The 18938-nt window shown below is 39.7% G+C and overlaps 1 protein-coding gene across 4 annotated transcripts in view; it reads right to left on the bottom strand.

Annotated features, from left to right (window-relative positions):
- LOC121944887 (rab-like protein 6) overlaps window positions 1-18938 on the bottom strand; it is a 28580-nt gene that overhangs the window by 4399 nt on the left and 5243 nt on the right. For 3 of the 4 annotated variants that reach the window (XM_042488829.1, XM_042488832.1, XM_042488830.1), the window contains 9 exons: window positions 16883-17023; window positions 15785-15890; window positions 15334-15437; window positions 13917-14302; window positions 11544-11691; window positions 11059-11262; window positions 9304-9553; window positions 1996-2200; window positions 45-103 (listed from right to left, as the gene is read on the bottom strand). In XM_042488829.1, the coding sequence (XP_042344763.1) occupies window positions 45-103; window positions 1996-2200; window positions 9304-9553; window positions 11059-11262; window positions 11544-11691; window positions 13917-14302; window positions 15334-15437; window positions 15785-15890; window positions 16883-17023 (1603 nt within the window). The remainder of the gene's footprint in view (window positions 1-44; window positions 104-1995; window positions 2201-9303; window positions 9554-11058; window positions 11263-11543; window positions 11692-13916; window positions 14303-15333; window positions 15438-15784; window positions 15891-16882; window positions 17024-18938) is intronic. The other variant, XM_042488831.1, reaches the window with a different exon arrangement.

Here is an 18938-nt window from a genome sequence, read left to right as displayed (position 1 = left end):
ATAATGAGTATGTAGTGAGTGTGTAATATGAACAGCGACTTTACCTCTTTGCTTTTCTTCTTCTTTTTTTTCTTGTCTTTGGATGAGTGTTTGCTTTCCTTCTCTGAAAGACGAGCAGAAACACACAGCAGTCTTAGTGTAGTGTAGTGATGTATGACTGGAGTGCTCAACAGCTGATTGATTAATCCCAATTTAAGTATGTTCAAATCAACTATTTTAATCTTTCAAAGTGGAGTAAAGAGGATTTTTCAATCATTTGACTTAAACCTTCTGACAGGAAAAACTGTATACCTATTTGTTGCTGATGACTCGATGTCAGATGAATCAGATTTGGCTGTTCAATACAAATATTCAACAATTTTTCCATATAAAGTTTGAAAAGTTTAAAAAGTGTTTCGCTGGACATTCAGTGTGACAGCTGCATTCATGTAATATATTGCATACAAGTCAGCACACTAATGATGGACTGAAAATGTGCAACAACATTTTACACCGACACTAGATATTAAACAAAAGTCTTGGGCACTGAGTGACACACACTTCAGCAAGAAGAGTGGAAGAGAAATAGCAGCACGTATAGGTCCAACAACTCAGTCATATATATGGACTGTTTATAGATTGTAGACAATGTTTTTCATTTGGCAACTACAAATTAAAGATCCAAGAGATTACTGTTCACTTTTTACTAAATATTTGAAGGCGAATTACATATACGTTGAGATCTACAACTATAGCACTTATTTTGTTACAGCTGTATGAATTTAAAATTACTTATTTTAAGAAAATAATCTCAATATTTTTGTCATATCATTAGGAATATCATCACTGCAAAAATATCCTGAAATATATGGCATTATTTCTTAGTGAGTGTGAACGGCTGCTACAGTTAGCAATACAGACTAAGATAAAATAATAGTGACTGACAAATCGTGTCTTGCCAATAAAAACCCTTAAAAGTATAAATTATTTACACATTAATTCTATTTTTAGGGTAAAACATTATTTTTAAGAATCTAAATATATGAAATAAAGTTTTGATCTGCTCTCATCTTCTTCTCATCAACTTCTAAACCTGCCCTGTGCCAGACAAGAATTCACAACTTCAAACAATAAAGAAATATTGTTAAAAACCTTCAAAATCTTAAAAATAACAGTACGTACTGATAACATTTCTGTAAAAAAATGCTCTACTGTAATTTTCTTTGTTTTTAAATAGAATTTTTATGAAATGTTGGCCATTAAAACATGCGTTGCAGATTTTAATCAACTTTCCACAAGTTGCCACAAAAGCATAATCTAATCAGGCATAAAAGGATTTAGCTATATACTGAGGATTCCTTTCTCACTTCCTGCTCAGGTACCGGTAAGCTTTTGATTTTATGATAAATTCATGAAATAATCTTGCTATCAGGTGTGCCTCAACAATAACACATCACTCTGTAGTCCTTGAAAACCAAAAATTGAAAAGGAATTATTGTTTAGAAATGAGTATTTTGATTAATAATAAGATAACTATTAGTAACTTAATAAAAAAAATGAAAATGGTTACTCATTACTACTGCTGTGATATTAATACATAAATAAATTTCTGCCAACTACTGTTTTTTTTTTTTTGCAAAAATAGAATGGTCTTTGATAGCCATATTAACATTGTACCACCTTTCAGTACAGTTAGTCAATGTCTACATTTGTCACAAACATGAAAAAATATTTCTTTTTAACCAAAACAAAAGCCCTCTGCTGTTGACAGTGGCTGCACAGCTCTATAAATGAGTGGAGTACCAGCTTTTAATTGTGGAAATACAGTAGCCAGCAGCTTTGCAGCAGCAGTAACACTGTCTGTGTGAAGACTGCATACGTGCGAGCCACAGCAGGGCAGCGAGGTGACGGTCACACCCACCCGGAATCTTTTTGCTGTGAGACAACAGTGCTAACCACTGTGAATGTTACGGTTTAATGTTGAGTTACAGAGTTAGATAAACTTTGATGACTTGCCTTCCTGCTCCTCGCTGCTGTCGATGACTGCGGGAGCCTCTTCTTGGATGCCGAGGCCAAACAGGTCAGTATCATCCTTGTGTTTGAAGGAGATCACAGTGGGCTTCAGAGGTTCTGGAACCTTCATTATCTGCATGTCATCGTCAGAGGGGTCGGACAAAAGCTCATCTCTGATTGGAAATATATCCTGGGAAAAAAGAAGCAGCTAAAAATAAAAAGAATCACATGATTAAATGGTTTGGACATTTAATTAAAATCTCTTTAGTAGTGTGTAGTCTCAGACACATCCAACTGTTGTCCAAGAACTGGAGGTCATGAAGGCTGACTGTCAGCCAAGAGAAAGACGACGACAATTTACTTCAGAATAAATCTATAGTGTGGAAATCTTTTGGATTTCAGAGAAAATAAGGGTCCACAAACGGAACACGTCATATGTAAACAATGACGTTATGGGATTAACTACGATGTACCTGCCTGCAGGCATGTCACTCTGCTAACTTCTTGCAGCAACATTAACTGTTCTGTCAGGAGATTCAGCTACTTTAACCAGTGGTGAGTCAGAAAATGTATGGCTGTAAGGCCTAAAATTTACTCTGATTGTTTTTCTCCCATTGACCCTCACCAACTAACTTCAATTATTTCTTCATCCAAGCCATCAACTTGTCTATTAAGCCCCACCAGCGACTAGGCTGCTTTAGGAAGTTTTACCCAAAGTTCATAGTTTTTTATTGGATATAATCAATACAGAATAGAATAGAAAAGAAAAGAAAAAAACAGACAAGCAGTCTGTCAAAACAAGGCACATAAAGAGGTCTTTTGGAGCATTTAACACATTAAATCAGTTCATGTCATTGTCTGTCTGCAGTTTAAAACTCACCAGAAAAAAAATATATAGCCCTAAAAAAAAACCAAAAGAGAACATTTAGGCCAAAGTACCTTTTTGAGCAGGAGGGAGAAAGCCAAGACCTGACGGTTTGCTATGATTGGTTTATTGGTGTCTCTATAGGGAAGGCATAAAATGGACTAGGAAATAGTGCTTCAGCTGATAAAAAAACAAGACTAGGTTAAAACCTAATACATGGCTTGGCCGTGTACAGTGATTCCCAACCTTTTTCCTTTAGAGACTTATTTATGATCACTGAGTACAAAACATATTTTAGGGATATTTCATATTAAATTAAGAGAAAGGTTGAAAATAAGTCAATATGCCTGTGGCCCAGGGCCCCCAAATAACTACATCTGCCCTGATAATAATAATGACAGCTCAGTGCCACTGACTGGATGAGACATGGAGGGATGCGCTCTAAATACTTCATCCAAAATCTGACTAAACCTGAAACTAACACAAAATAGTCTCACTTCCCACCTCTGAATGTTTGTTATCAAATAATCAGCTGTATTCTACAGTCAGTCCCTCACTGCATTACATGATTGTTCAACACTTCTGCTGTCACTGTGTTTTGGCATGAGATTTGCTTTGGTGTCATGTGAGCACATGACTGACGGTGAAAGTGTGTGTCTCACCCCAGGAGTGTGAGAGTTTGCAAACCTGAAATATGTTAACATGTAGAACAATACACTAAATGTTAGAAACAGTCACAGAGCGGAGGGCAGCTGCTTTCTCTGGAGCTGTACCCACTGATCATTAACACATCCTTCCTCTGCAGCGCCGCTCGGAATCAGGGATGAACGTCGCGTGTATGAGCATGACGTACTTAAATAATCAAAAATGTCCCTCATTGATCATAAATTCATTGTAGGCAGCCTGTGCTCACAGTGAGCAGCTCTGACATGACGCTGACCCTCTGAGAGCGGCAGGAAAGAAAGTCCCTGATCCAGAGAGCTAACCCTGTATTAATGTTTAACTTCCTGATGCAGTTTTGGCTTTTAAACTGTTGGATACTGCCTGTTTGGTCACGAAAGACAGACAGTTAGCCCTCACACCATGCACAGATCTTACGTATGCATCAATGAAGTCAGTACTAAAGAGGTGGAAAACCAGCAGCTGCATCCAGCATGGAAATAAATCAAGAAACTGCATATATCATGGAGCAGAGATGACAGAGAGGCCATGGCCACAAAAGGAGTTACAGAAAGCACCAGTGCCGGGCACTAACCTACTACGACACGTATGGCCACAGGTCCAAGTGTGTTGTCTGTCAGTCAACATTTCACTGGGCCAAGGATTGCCCACACAAAGGTGAGCAAGTCAAATTCACTGAACAAAGTGATACAGACAAAGTCAAGGAATGCAATTTGACTCTGTACACAAAAGAGTCACCCACTGAGGCAGAAATCTTTATGACAAGAGTGTTTTGGTTCAGCTATTATCGTCACCGCCTGCACATGGACTGTGTGTGGACAACAGTGGGTAGATAGCTACATCACTGAGCTAAACCAGAAGGAGTTGAATGAAGTGAAAAAAACAGACACAAACAACTATAGACCCTTCGGGTTTAGAGATGGAAAAGTGGTATATTCCACCAAAAAATTGAAGATTCCTGCCAAAATTGGAGAGACTAATGTCACATTGAAACTGATGTTGTCCCAGCTGACATTCCACTGCTTTTGAGTAAAGCCTCCATGAAAAGAGCTGGGACAATGCTGAATATGGAGAATGACAGAGCAGTTATGTTCAACAAACCTGGAAAACTTGACTTAACAAGCTCTGGTCATTACTGTGTGGACATTATGAACAATAACAACAAGAGCATGTAATGTGATGAACAGATGTTGGCAACTGCACAAGATGGCAGTTCAAAAAAAAAGAAAAGTGAGTATGAAGAAATGCACTGTCAAGATGAAATACTGACAATCTCAGAGGAAATGAGCTCAGCCACAAAACCAAAAATCTTGTTGAAGCTGCAGTTTGGTCATGCTTCCGCTGACAGGTTACCGAGATTTTTGAAGAGCTCAGGAAACAACAATGCAGAATGCCATACCATCCTACAAAAAATTGTCAGTGAATTTGAAGTATATCAAAGATTCAGTAAACCTACACCAAAGCCTGCTGTAGGTCTACCACTGGCATCACAGTACAATGAGACTGTGGCTGTAGATCTGCATGAACTTGAACCAGGTGTCTGGTTTCTCCACATTATTGATCAGTACACATGGTTTAGTGCAGGCAGCGTTTTGACCACAAAGAAATGGGGGAGAGTTTAGCAATGAGGAAGTGAGAGATATGGCAGAGAGAGAACTTTAACATAGAAAGCTACCTACAGCCCATGGAGTAATGGACTTCTGGAACGACACAACCAAACACTTACGGAGATCATAATGAAAGTGAAGGCAAGTAACTGTTGCGACTGGAGCACTGCAATGGACTGGGCTCTCATGGCGAAGAACACCATGTAAAATGTCTACAGCTACAGTCCTCATCAGTTGGTTTTTGGACAAAATCCCAACCCTTCAACTAACAACCCCCAGCCTTACAGGGCACAAAAGGAAGTGAATGGGTGGTAAAACACATCTTCTGCTTTACATCCTTCGAGAAAGGCTTTTACAGAAGCAGAATGCTCAGAAAGAACACGGAGGGCACTACAAAAACAAACACGCCACAGACGAGAAATACAAATGTGGAGACAAAGTGTATTACAAGCGAGTGGACTGCCCTTAGTGGAAAGGGCCAGGAGTTGTCATCAGTCAGGACTGCGCTGTGGCGTTTGACATACATGGAGGAACCTGCATTCAAGTGCATTATCTCAGACTGAGAAAACTGAATACAGAACATGTGGAACAACGTGTCACAGAGGATGATACAGCGGATGATACAGAAAACAACACAGCTATTGAGCAAAGGCAGGTAACTGCTGAAAATAACACAGAAAGCACAGAAGACGCTTTAAGTGAAGTGCAACAAGGGAGGCAAAGAGAGCCACAGAAATGCCCTCAAGGGGGCAGAATGACGCAGGACAATACACAAATGACCACACAGAGACTCACAGTGGTACAAAGCAGGGAACAGATGTCAGTCTGAGAATGGGACAAATTGTGAAATACAGGGATAATGTGTTACGCACAGCTGAAGTTTTAGGGCATGCAGGCAAAACAACAGGTAAATACAAACACTGGTACAACTTACAATACACTGAACCTTCTGGTGTTGCAGGCACTACAGAGTCAGCTGACATATCTAGAGTAGAGAGTCTTTAAGTTGAAACTAGCATTACTGACACCACTACCACAGATGTATGTGAGGATATATTTGTGACTAAAGATTTATCAACTGACTTGGCAGTGACAGTGATACTTCATTTGGGAATCTCTCAGATGGAGGCACTCAGGGAAGACACCTCATCACTCTCATGGAAAATGGAAAGTGCAGTACACTAGCAGGTGAAACACTAAAGATGTCGGATAGGATTGACATTGCCATCTTTCTGTCTACATTCTTCTGTGAACTGACTACTGGTGAGGTTGAGTACCCCACACCAATAATCTGTGTCACAGACAATCATTCACTGGTGGATGCACCTAAATCTACAAAGTCAGTCACTGAGAAAAGACTGCGTTCGGAGATGAACAGCATCAAAGAACTTACACAAACCCAAAAGGTTGAGCGAGTCCTTTGGTGTAATGCAAAAGACCAACATGCAGACTGCCTTACAAAAAAAGGGCTTCACCTCTCCAACTGCTGAAGGCACTTAATAAAGGACTGTGGGAACTTGGTTAAATGAGGTCTCATTTTTGAGTCATAAGTCTTGATTCATGTTATCACTGTTACAGTGTATATCTGTTCTGAAACATGGTAGCAACGCTCCAGTCATGTTATCATTATTATAGTATTTTTTTTGTTCTCAGACAAAGGTAACAAAGCTCCAGTTGAGTGCTAGGAGAGAGTGAGTTTGTTAAATTACAGGTACTATTATTCTTGCACTGTAATGTAATCAGTTCTCAGCCTGTGGGGACACATATGTGTTACTGTGTATTGGGAGAAAGTCGGGACTTTTATGGTGAAGGTACAGAAAGTTTGGTTGTTGGGGTTAGCGCTCAATGTTGAGGGTGAACATGGTGACGTTCGCTAATGAAGCAGTTCTTGAGATACTTTAAAAGTTTGTATTCTTGTGGAGTAGCAGTCAAAAGCAAAAAGGAAAGGGTTAACAGCTTCTGTTGATCACATCAATAATCAATCCTCTGTGCATACTAAGGGCAGCTTCGGAGTGCCACAAGGTTCTGTGCTTGGACCAATCCTTTTTACTCTATATATGCTTCCTCTAGGCAACATAATTAGAAAACACTATAAATTTCCATTGTTATGTTGACGATATGCAAATATATCTATTTGTAAAACCAGATGAAACTGATCAGCTATCTAGACTTCAAACATGTCTTAAGGACATAAAAGCCTAGATAAGCCATGATTTCTTAATGTTGATTTCAGACAAAACTGAAGTTATATTTCTTGGCCCCAAACATCTCAGAAACTCCCTTTCTAAGGATGTAATTTCTCTAGATGGCATTACCTTGGCTCTAGCAAAACTGTAAACACAACCTCGGAGTTTTATTCGATCAAGATTTATCTTCTGCCTCCCATATAAAACAAACTTCAAGGATGGCTTTCTTTCACTTGCATAACATCGCAAAAATTAGACATATCCTCTCCCAAACAGATGCTGAAAAATTAGTACACGAATTTGTCACCTCTAGGCTGGATTACTGTAACTCCCTATTATTTGGTTGCCCCAACAAATCTCTTTGTACTCTCCAACTGGTGCAGAACACTGCTGCATGTGTTCTAACGGGAACCAAGAAAAGGGACCATATTTCTCCTGTTTTAGCTTCTTTGCACTGGCTCCCTGTGAAATCCAGGATTGAATTTAAAATCCTCCTCCTTACTTACAAAGCTCTAAATGGTCAGGCTCCATCCTATCTGTCGCAGCTCATAGTTCCCTACCAACCCTCAAGATCACTGCACTCTGAAAATGCAGGATTACTTGTGGTTCCCAAAGTCTCCTAAAGTAGGATAGGAACCAGAGCCTTCAGCTACCACGCTCCCCTATTATGGAACCATCTTCCAGTTTCGGTCAGGGAGGCAGACACCGTTTCAACATTTAAGGGTAGACTTAAGACCTTCCTCTTTGATAAAGCTTATAATTAGGGCTGGCTACGGTTGCCTGGGCCAACCCCTAGTTAGGCTGACATAGGTTTAATCTGCCAGGGGACTTTCTATGATACGCTGAGCTCCTTTTCATTCTCTTACTCCCGCCATCTGAAAATCGCTCATGTCTGTTTACTGCATTACGCTTATTGCTTAGCTTAGCCTTGTGTCTGTGATAGCCATGTGGTTCTGCCACTGCCTGGGGCTCGCGATTACAGAGCCTGGGTCTGTTGAACTGCACTACGCTAATCCCGTTGACTCTCTGGAGATTTCCTGCTCCCTTGTTTTGCTTGTTTTCCCGGATCCTCGCCGCAACCTTGGCTGTGCCTGATCATGGTGATAGCTATGCTGGTGCTGTGACCCTGCCTTTAGTTGTGCTCGTGCTGTGGCTGCACTGATACTGTACCCCCTGCTCGCCCTGATTGTGGTCTTGGTCCTGGTTGCACAGATGCCATGATCATGCTTTTGGACACCTCCACTATCAATATATGCATGAGATTCTTATCAACAACCACAAAATCATCATCAGAGTGCATTTAATAACTTCACATCTATTGTTATTGTAATATGACATGCATATTTTTCCATTATTGCTGTGCCTCTCTCCCCCTCTTTCTCTTTCCTTTTTGCAATGATTGTATTTCATTTGTTATTTACGACATCTATTGCACGTCTGTCCGTCCTGGAGGAGGGATCCCTCATCATCCTCTGCCGCTCTTCCTGAGGTTTCTCTATCTTTTTTTTCCCCCACGTTACAGGGGTTCTTTTTCGGGAGTTTTCCCTCGGGTGATGTGAGGGTCTAAGGGCAGAGGGATGTCGTACGCTGTATAGCCTTCTGAGGCAAACCATGTTTTGTGATAATGGGCTCTATAAATAAAATTGACTTGACTTGACTTCTTCTGTCAAGGATTGTGTTAAATGGACATATGACATTGTTTCACATCAATTGCAGGCCCCTGAATTGAATCGAATCGCATGTAAATTGTATCGTGGCAGACTTTGTCATATCTGCAAATATCACATCGTTGTCCAAGATAATAATAATACTAATATAATATGGTATTGTGATGAAACTGGTGATTTACATCCCCTATATGTATCATGCTGAATGACCGACAACAGAACTCAAATCCATTACGTCAAAAACTCAGCCTGCGAACTGAGTTAACCTCAGAGTAAAAGGTGATGATAAATATTTTCTTCTTTACCTTGGTTATTTTTGGTGTGTCCGATGCTTCAGACTCAAAGTCAGGGTCATCCATGACAAACGAGAGCATTTGTTGGGCTACAGGAGCCTCAGGGTCTGTATCAGAGTCGTCAGCTTTGGGTGGGCTTCCCTTCTTCTTGGTCTGGTGTCTTGGCAGCTGCTCTGCTGCTGGAGTTAAAGTGAGGGAGATAGGTCCTCTGGGCTCTGGAGCTTTACATGCCACCTTTGGTTTTGTGATGTGGATCACAGGCCTGACACAGAGTGACATGGAATATTTGTTTACCTTAAAAAACAATAGTATTTTACATGATTCATAACTGAATGTATTTACATCCACCTCAAATGTTCTCCATGGCTACATCTAAATTATTTGCAGCGTTGTAATAACGGTTACAGTAAAATGCAATTGGGAGTCTCTCCCAAAGAGGGAAATACAAAGAAGGCAATCGCACAGATGACTTCAAATGGAATAAGTTATTGAACATGTGTATAGGGCACTATTTTAAGGTTCAGTGTGTATGATTTAGGGGGCATTGGGGGCATCTAGCGGTGTTGTTATTGCAGACTGTAACCATCTGAAACTTCTCCCACTTAGATTTCCTCCAGTATTCATTGTTCAGTAGGTTTTTATTGTTTTTACTGAGCTGAATTATCTTCAGAGGTATGGAAGTAAATCTGTCTCATCCGATTTTGAATTGATAAAGCCATTGAATTTTTCTACATTGAGATTATGTATCTGATTTATTGCCTCTGAATTTAACTCTTTAAATTTTCAATAATTAATAATTAAATTATTAAATTTTCACTAATAGAAGTTAAGCGTTCCGTCTTCGCTGATGAATGATGCTTGACATGACCTTTTCTTTAACCTTAAAGTTGTCATCCTCTTTGTCATCTTTCAAATAATGGAATGCATATAATCAAGCTAAGATGTATTTGATTTGGTTCCTCACTGGTTTTCATGCACTCATTTGTACAGCTGCTTTCATGGATTCAGTTATTCAATTATTCAAGTCATCACTGCATTCACTGACTCATCATTTATAAGACATGTGAATACCCCCTTTAAAACATACACAATAGACCTTAATGGGAATGTAGCAAATGTTTGCCAATATATTTTCTTGTTGATGTAAACAAGACAGAAGTGAAAATGGTTGCTGTCATTTAAAATAAAACTGACAAACCCATATATTTGAATTGTAAAATGACAAAAAGAGGGAAATGTGAGTCTGCTGTTGTGCATCAGACAGTTTGAAAAGAGCACAACCTGTGGTTCTGGCTACTTATCAGTCCCTCCAGGATGTTGCAATGTTGCTGTTGTAACAATTAAAACAAATTCAGCAAATCCCAGTGAATTCTGCATGGTGTTGCAATTTTGTTCAATCGCTGCAACCTTACCACACATATTTCTTTTTAAAATGGGTAAAGTCTTGTTTCAATAAAGGGCTGCATGCAGTGTATTGATTGCACTGTGCAGATCTGAGGGGTTGTTATGTTTGAATCAGATCGTCCTTGTTCCAACTGGACTGGGTGAATCTTATGCAATGGTGTTCAGGTGCCCAAAGAAACAAGCTGGCCTACTGAAAACAGCAACATCAATATCAATATCAATATCAATATTTGTGGTTATTCATATAAAATGCCTTTTTTTACTTTAGCTCCTGATGACAGACCTGCTCGTCATCACCCACATTTCTTTTCTTTTAATACCACAACATACTGAATATTCATGTCATTGTAAAAGAAGACTTACGCTTTCAGCTCAGGTTCACTGTCCCAGTCTTGGTCCTGCCTGATGGTAGGTGCTGCTGGTAATCCGTCATCCTCATCACTGGTCAAAGTGACATCTTTACTGAGAGGCAGGGTCTTAGGTTGGGGCAAGCTGGGCTCAGTATCGTCAGGATCCAGTTCATCCTGGACACCAGACACCATGGGGTTTCCTCTGTCTTCACCATCACTGAGACAGACAAAGAAACTTTACACAGCTGGGGTGGTTGAAATCAGCGCCTCAGTGACACGGAATGTAAATATACACCTTTTAAAATGCTAATAAACATAACTTGTATATCATATGACATCATAAAAGTTATGAGTAAACACATTTTATTCTTAAAAAAAAAAAAAAAAAAAAAAGAGTCAAACATGATCGACAAATACTAACTTAGTCCCAAACGACAACAAACTAACTCACAAACAAGCTAATTCAAAATGGAAGAAAAGCAGTGTTAAAGATCTCACCTGTCGCTGTCCAAAGCCAGTGCAGGCTGAGGCACCTTGGTCTTGGAGGGCAGGCTGTCCTCCAGGAAGCTTTTATCCAGTCTCTCATCTGGCACAAAATCATCCACACTCTGAACCTTAGCTGGACACACTGGTGCAGGTGGCTCATCTGAGGAAAACACCATTTATGTGACAACTATGAAATGACTTTACTTTATGTTGTGGATTGCCCATTTAATTACACAATGGAATACAAGGTACAAGATAGACTTATTAGTCCAAATGAATTTAAAATCTGTCCTTACATCCTACTACATATTTTGGATTTGAAGAAGGGGTTCAAGATTCTCACAGCCTGGGGAAAAGCTGCTCTGTAGTCTGGTGGTTCTGCAGAGGATACTTCTGTATCTTTTTCCTAATGGCAGCAGTGTGAACAGGCTGTGGCTGGGGTGGCTGCTGTATCCTTTGGGATCTGTGCAGACACCTCACTTCACCGAGGTCACTGATGCCCTGGAGATGGGAACCAGTGATGTTCTGGGCAGTTTTAATCACCTGCTGTAGAGCCTTCCTGTCCTGGGCCATGCACGAACCATGCCAGCTGGTGATGTTTCCAGTTAGTATGCTTTCTATTGCTCCTCTGTAGAAGTTAACCAGGATCTAGAATTTAGCCTTCCTAAGTTTCCGTAGGAAGTAGAGCCTTTTTTGTGCTTTTTTAACCTGGGTGGTGATGTGTGATGACGAAGACAGGTTCTCAGTGATAGTAATTCCAAGGATCCTATAGCTGTTCACCTGCTCTACCTCAGCTCCACTGATGTAGACAGGAGTGTGTGTCTTTGTCTCCTTCTTTCTAAAATCAACAATCAGCTCCTTGGTTTTACTGACGTTGAGCAGAAGGTTGTTCTCTGTGCATCACTCTGCAAGATTGTTGATTTCCTCCCTGTATGAACTTCCATCATTGTTTATACGATAATACGGCCAATGATGATGGTGTTGTCCGCATACTTCACAATAGAGTTCTCCTGATGTCTGGGAGTGCAGTCATGGGTGTACAGTGGCACATGGCATTCAAACACCAGCCAGTCCTTAGATAAGTTAGGCTGCATCTTTTAATAAGGACTCGTTGAGTTTAAGTTATGGCTGAATAAGCCATTCAATAAGCCATTCAAAATGTGATCTAAAAAAATACTGTTTTAATATTTACAGTGAAACAATTTGGTCAGATAAACTGTTGCTATTGTGGCTAACCCCCACACTGCTTAGAGGAAATAATGCCAAAAAGGCTGCATTTGATTCCATTAATGACAATACAACATGTGTGTCACAGTCAATCAAGCATCAATAGCTTCTCTAAATGGCAACAAGATCTTAGCTGAGAGTCATGTGGGAGTTAGCAATATGAAGACTAATATTACTGTCACATCGTTGTTTGCCTTGGTGCACCACTCAAGTTAACATTTAGAAATTCAGTATCTAACTGAATGTCTCTCCTTCTGTATCTGAGATTTGATGGTGGGTAATGGCCAGACATTTGGTTGAAATGTTGACATAATTCTTGAGTAATGGCCAAAAATATGGTTTGTGAGGTCACAGTGGCCTTGACATTTCCAAAACTTTCTGGGTATATTTATTTTTCCAAAAAATGTCCAGGTCTGGAAATTGCTGTTTTCAAATTTCATGACTTTTCCAAGTTTTTTATGACCGTATGAACCCTGTTTTTATCTCTAGCTAGGTTGAGGCAAATCTGCCTTCCTGAACACTACATTGGGATGTCAGGCATCAGACGTGGAAGGAACAGCTTGGCTGTCTAGAACTTAGTGCTGTTGAGTACACCATTGAGAGCCCACTCAATAAACAGACAGGACAGACAGGAGCTGTATGCAGTTTTATGCTTTCACTCACAAACTCCCACAATAATGTGTGTGGCACACGCTGAATGAATGACTGCTGATGACTGGCTCCTGGCCTGTGTGACCCACAGTTGTCACTAGCTGGTGGCCACACAGAACCCAGGATAATTCCCAATATCCCTCTGTTTTTCATTGGGTGAATATGCAGAGCACAGTGTTGCTGTTCTATCTCTGGTGCATGATGAAACAATTAAGCAAATAAGTAAGTACTTTAAACTTCAACTGTACTAAATAATCAGCATGGTAATAATGAATTAACAGGTATAAACACTCTGCAGATACCTTCCTAATATGCTTGCTATAGATTTGTAGCATAGTGTAAGCTACAGTGTCAGAGTGCAATAGCAACTCCTGCGTGGACTAGTGGGACTGGAAGATGCGAGTATCATCATTGGTTGAGGACAATGTTCGCATAACTGCAGAGGAGACAACATGTGGACTGGTGTGGAATATTTTACTACTTGAGAATTGTTTAGAAGAGACTCACCTGGTGCAGAAGCAGGAGCCTCGGCAGCAGGGGATGAACCAAACCAGCGGGAGATGAAGCCACGTTTCTGGGGGGCAGACACTCCTGATGCAGCTGAGGCCTGAAGGTGTTCGGGTGACTGGGCTGATGGCTTCAACTCAACAGCAGGTGAAGCTGCTCCGCTAACTGTTGTCGACGGAGGTAGAGGGGAGGAGGCCAACACAGACGGTGACTGTGGGAGCGCCTGGGAAGAAACGGGAGGCTGAGGGGTGCTGGGGCTAGAGCTGCCTGTAGAGGCCCCACTGGGTGGAATGATGGGGGACTGGGAACCCGAGGAGGGACTCTGACCATTAGCTGGGCACGAAGAGCCATAGCCCTTACTGCGAGACTCCAAGTTCTCAAGAAAACTACAGAAATCACAAAAGAGCTGGTTAAAAAACTATCATTCACCTGCAATAATATCTGAGGCTAAGAACATAGTGGTAGAGAGGGGCACAACTTTGCCCCTGAGTGGACATGTGCAAAAAAAACTTGTTTCCACTGCTCCCCAAACTGTCAGGTGCACATAGAATACTCTCTGCTGAAAACTTCCACAGAGACCTATAGAGGACTAGAATTACCAACATGCGGTTGTATCCCTCCACACACCAGTCTAATTGCACTTAGGTTTACATTCACGTCAGTAAATCTTCCACCAAGCACAGAAAATCTCTACAATCAGCAGTTTCAAGATTAATGTCACCAATTCAGTATGTGACTCTTCTTCTGTCCCTGAGATAAAAGAACATTATGTAACAGTCAAGTTGACCTTTGGGATATGAAAAGTCAGCAATTCATCCTTTTATCCTATTAGACATTTGTGTAAAATTTTGTCATAAATAGCATATTAATTAATTAATTAGCATAATTAATTTATGCAAAATTTAAATAAATTCCCCTCAAAGTGTTCTTGAGGTATCACATTCACAAGAATGAGATGAGGACCAAAATCATTTCCTCATGGAGTTCACGTAAACATTTGTGTCAAATCTGAAGAAATTCCCTCAAGGTTTTCTCAAAATGTCATGTTCCTGATCCGTGAGACAGATGCAGGGTCACACCCACTTGATCACCAAGAACTATTTAATTTAACTGCACATCAAAGTCCAAGTGCAAAACGTCAAATTTGAAAAATTCCCAAATGGTGTTTTTGAGATATCATGCACACAAGAATGAGACAAACAAGGTCATAATGACCTTAACCTTAGACTTGTAACCAGATGAATCGTATCAGTTCATCCTTGAATCCATGTGGACATGTGCCAAATTCGAAAACATCCCTTCGAGACGTTTTTGAGATACCGTGTTCACAAGAATGGGACATGTGGATGGATGGATATACAACCTGAAAACATAATGCCTCTAGCTACAGATATTATAAAATAGCTTTTGTCAGTACATCTCATAGTTTTGATCTTCAGTCTCCTGCTGGACAGAGAGCTCCTCCAGGGTGGCATCCATGTCCAGCTGGTTTGTCTCTAGCTGCCTCAGCAAGGTCTCCCTCTGTGCACACGCATGCACACACATGCACACACACACACACACACACACACACACACACACACACACACACACACACACACACACACTCTGCATGAATGATTGGACAGAATCTCAGATCGAGCCATCATATCTACAATGCACGCAAGCATTATTAAGGAACAATTTTACACAGACAAGACAGTAAAGAAATCTTATTTTCTACTATAAGTCAAAACATATTAAAAGAAAACTTTGATAAAAAAAAATAAAGAACTAATAATCCTAATCCTAATCCTATAATCCTAATACTAACTAATAAAAGATTTAATTATGATACTAATGATGACAAATGAGAAGTAAATAAAAACCTGTAACTGCAGGAAAGGGATGTTGAAAAACCTGTGCAGGTATTTTAAGCCAAAGCCATTCTTCATTGAGGACTCTGCATAGTGGATGTAAGAAGCTCCCATTGGTCTGTAAAATACAAGTATTACTGGTTAGTTATCATGGACATTTCTAACAGTATATTTGTCACAGATAACATTACAAACATATTAGAGCTATGTACATTGTTTTCAGCTGCTGAGGGGGAGCAGAAAATCTTTAAAACCATCCGACCAACATCTTGCATAATATCAATTTAATAAGTTGGCAAATGTGTCAGTGAACACATCCAACAGACAAATAAAATGTCCTAAAATCCCAATAATCTGTCTTTCAGCTTAGTTTTTGTGCTCCACCAACTGCTGAGGGAAATATCTGATTATCAGATTGTTTCTGTGTCTGTCTGCTGCTCAGCAGGTAGAGGACTGTACACCTGAGCAGGTAGATGACAGTATAGCAGAGCTAAATGGGAAAGAATTTCACTTTCAAAAGTTTCAGCGTCCTCACTTTCCAAACCCTTACACAGTGGTAAACATGCTCCTGTGACAATTTTGTTTATAATGTGTTAAATTTATTTTTTGTTAAATAAATGGATATTAAGAAAAAAAAAAAAAACATTTATCAGATAGAACATTAAATAAATATTGTCTTTGGACCGTATTCAAATGAATATAGATCACAAAGGATTTACAAATCGTTGCATTCTGTTTTTATTTGCAATTTACAGCGTACCACCAGTTTTTGAATTGTGGTTGTACACTTATATTTTCTATTTACCTGAAGGCTTTTTAGACAATGCATTGATTAATTATTTTACTGTAAGATATTGTGCAGTGCCATCTACATTTATTGAGAAACAAAAACAAAATGATTACAGACATAATAACAACACACAGGTTCGCTGATCATTATTTTATCACCACACTAAAATCATCCAGACAGAGGTGTTGAAGTATCTAGGCCTGTCTTGAAGGGCTAAAGTAAGTTTTACAAGCCTCTGGGTATCACTGTGTTTGCAGCCCAAAAGTTTCATAAGGCTTTGTCGTCCTATCGCTACCCTTAAGCAAACAATTGATCTCTACCTGTTAAGTCCAGCAATAAGGTCTCTTATATCATCAGGAAGGATGACTCGATGCTCGCCCATGTCCCTGTGGTTTCCCAACACACACACCGGCACATGGGTGGGTACTTTGGGCAGTTCCTTCAGGATGTAGTTAAAAGTCCTGACATTGACAAAAAAGAAACAAACAAGAAACAATCTGTGGGTGAGTGAGGAAAACATAAAAATTAATTAGTGAGGGCTCAGTTCAGTGGCGGTAGAAATTGTGGGATTTAAAGCATTCTCCTTATTAGTGTACTTGATTACCAGCTATGATAACATCACAACAACCTATCTTGAGCCAGCGTTTGGTTTGTCCCCTCTATGTTAGCATTTTTTTTGTGAAGTGGGAATGAAGCTTTAAAGTCAGGAGGATGATGTGGGATTGAGCCATAAAAAACTACAGTGATGTGTTCATGGTAGTGAAAGAAAATGTCACCCAGTAACACAATCAGTATGTTTACAAGCACAGTTAAGTGGAGTTACGGTTATGTCAGTTACTGTCCCAGTATAAAAGCACAGAGGGAGAATCGATTTATTAACAGAAGTATGTACAACTCTGCCACAGTAGGTGGAGATTTGCCCCCTTTCAGCTAGTTGCAATTGGACTTTCTTCTGGTTGACCTATTACGTCACATGTGTTGTGGGCGGCTGTGGCTCAGACGTAGAGCTATGAAGGCATATCACTATCAATAATGACACTGAACTAAACAAGTAAGCATGTCTGCATGCATGCCAGCAAACGAGATCCATGCATGTGCAAATGAAATCCAAGTAGCCTTTTAGCAGGTCCGGTTCCCTCGTCTTAAAGTCCATGAGTTTTTTGAATGGGTTTTCGGAAATTGCCTTAAATATGGTCTGTGGTTAACACAGGCTAAAGATATTTAGAAGTTTTGTTCTGCAACATAAATACATCCGCTTAAACCCGATTTTTGAACTTTTAAGGTTTTACTCGTCTTAAAAAAGGCAGTTGCTAACAAGTGGCTAAATGGGACTGCAGTGTTTGTCGGAGACGTTAGACGTCATCACAGCAGACACAGAAACTCATTAAACCCACTTGTCCGCCTTTACAGCTTTACAGAGTCACGCTCGAAATTGTAGATTTATCTGTTTATAATATTTTTCAATTGTGTTTCAACGTGTTTTTACAGAAAACAAAAATTGTGTTTATCTGTGAGGATTATCATGCTAAACAAAAGATGTGTTCATCAGAGAGCTTATTTTTTGGCAATAATCGCAAATCCCATTCAAAAATCCCACAAGGTTTTTAACGAGGGAATCAGTGCGAAGCCAACTTCCTGGTTGGCTTACAAAAATACCTCATCCCTTCACCACTGCAACATTACAGGGATAAACTACATACAATACTACAGTAAAAGCAAAAATTTGTTACATTAGAATATGTTTACATTAGCTAGTAATGAATATTTCGGTCAGAAAAAAATTGTCGTAGCACAGCATGTTTTTCAATTATTCGTATAATGCTGTTGTGGACTTTTTAAGTTTTTTGATAAACAATAGCCTCTTTTATGCTTGTTAAACTTGAATTGAATCAAAAAAAAAAAAAAGCCAAACTACAACAGGTAACCACACACTGTTGTCTTTTGGTTTTCATCCTTATTGAACTACTTTTCAAGTGTTACATTAATTTTCCAGATAAACAAATTGCAAATAATCACATTGAAAAATTATTATTTTATCATACATAAGCATGAAACAAACAGAGCCAATGAGAAGAATAACAAAAAGAAAAAAAAAAGATAACTTTTCGGCGCTGTACATTTTGTACATACTCTACAATATAGTTTTCTTTCATTCTTCCTTTTTTTTTGTTTTTCACAGCTTTCTTCTACAAATTTATGCTGTGTGACTTCCTGGTCAAAGCCTTGCACGGGGACTATGGAGCATCGCACAAAGCCTAGGCAAGTTCAGGTCCGGTTATCCAGATGTACTAGTTTGACATCAAGGAATTCAATTTAATACGATTTCAGTTGGACTAACATGTCTACGTGTATTTTAAAAGTCCAGTTTTAGTGGGA

Source organism: Plectropomus leopardus, chromosome 6, assembly GCF_008729295.1.
Source record: "Plectropomus leopardus isolate mb chromosome 6, YSFRI_Pleo_2.0, whole genome shotgun sequence".
Lineage (NCBI taxonomy): Eukaryota > Metazoa > Chordata > Actinopteri > Perciformes > Serranidae > Plectropomus > Plectropomus leopardus.
Note: the sequence above shows the minus strand (reverse complement) of the source record. Positions and strands in the feature narration are given on the sequence as shown.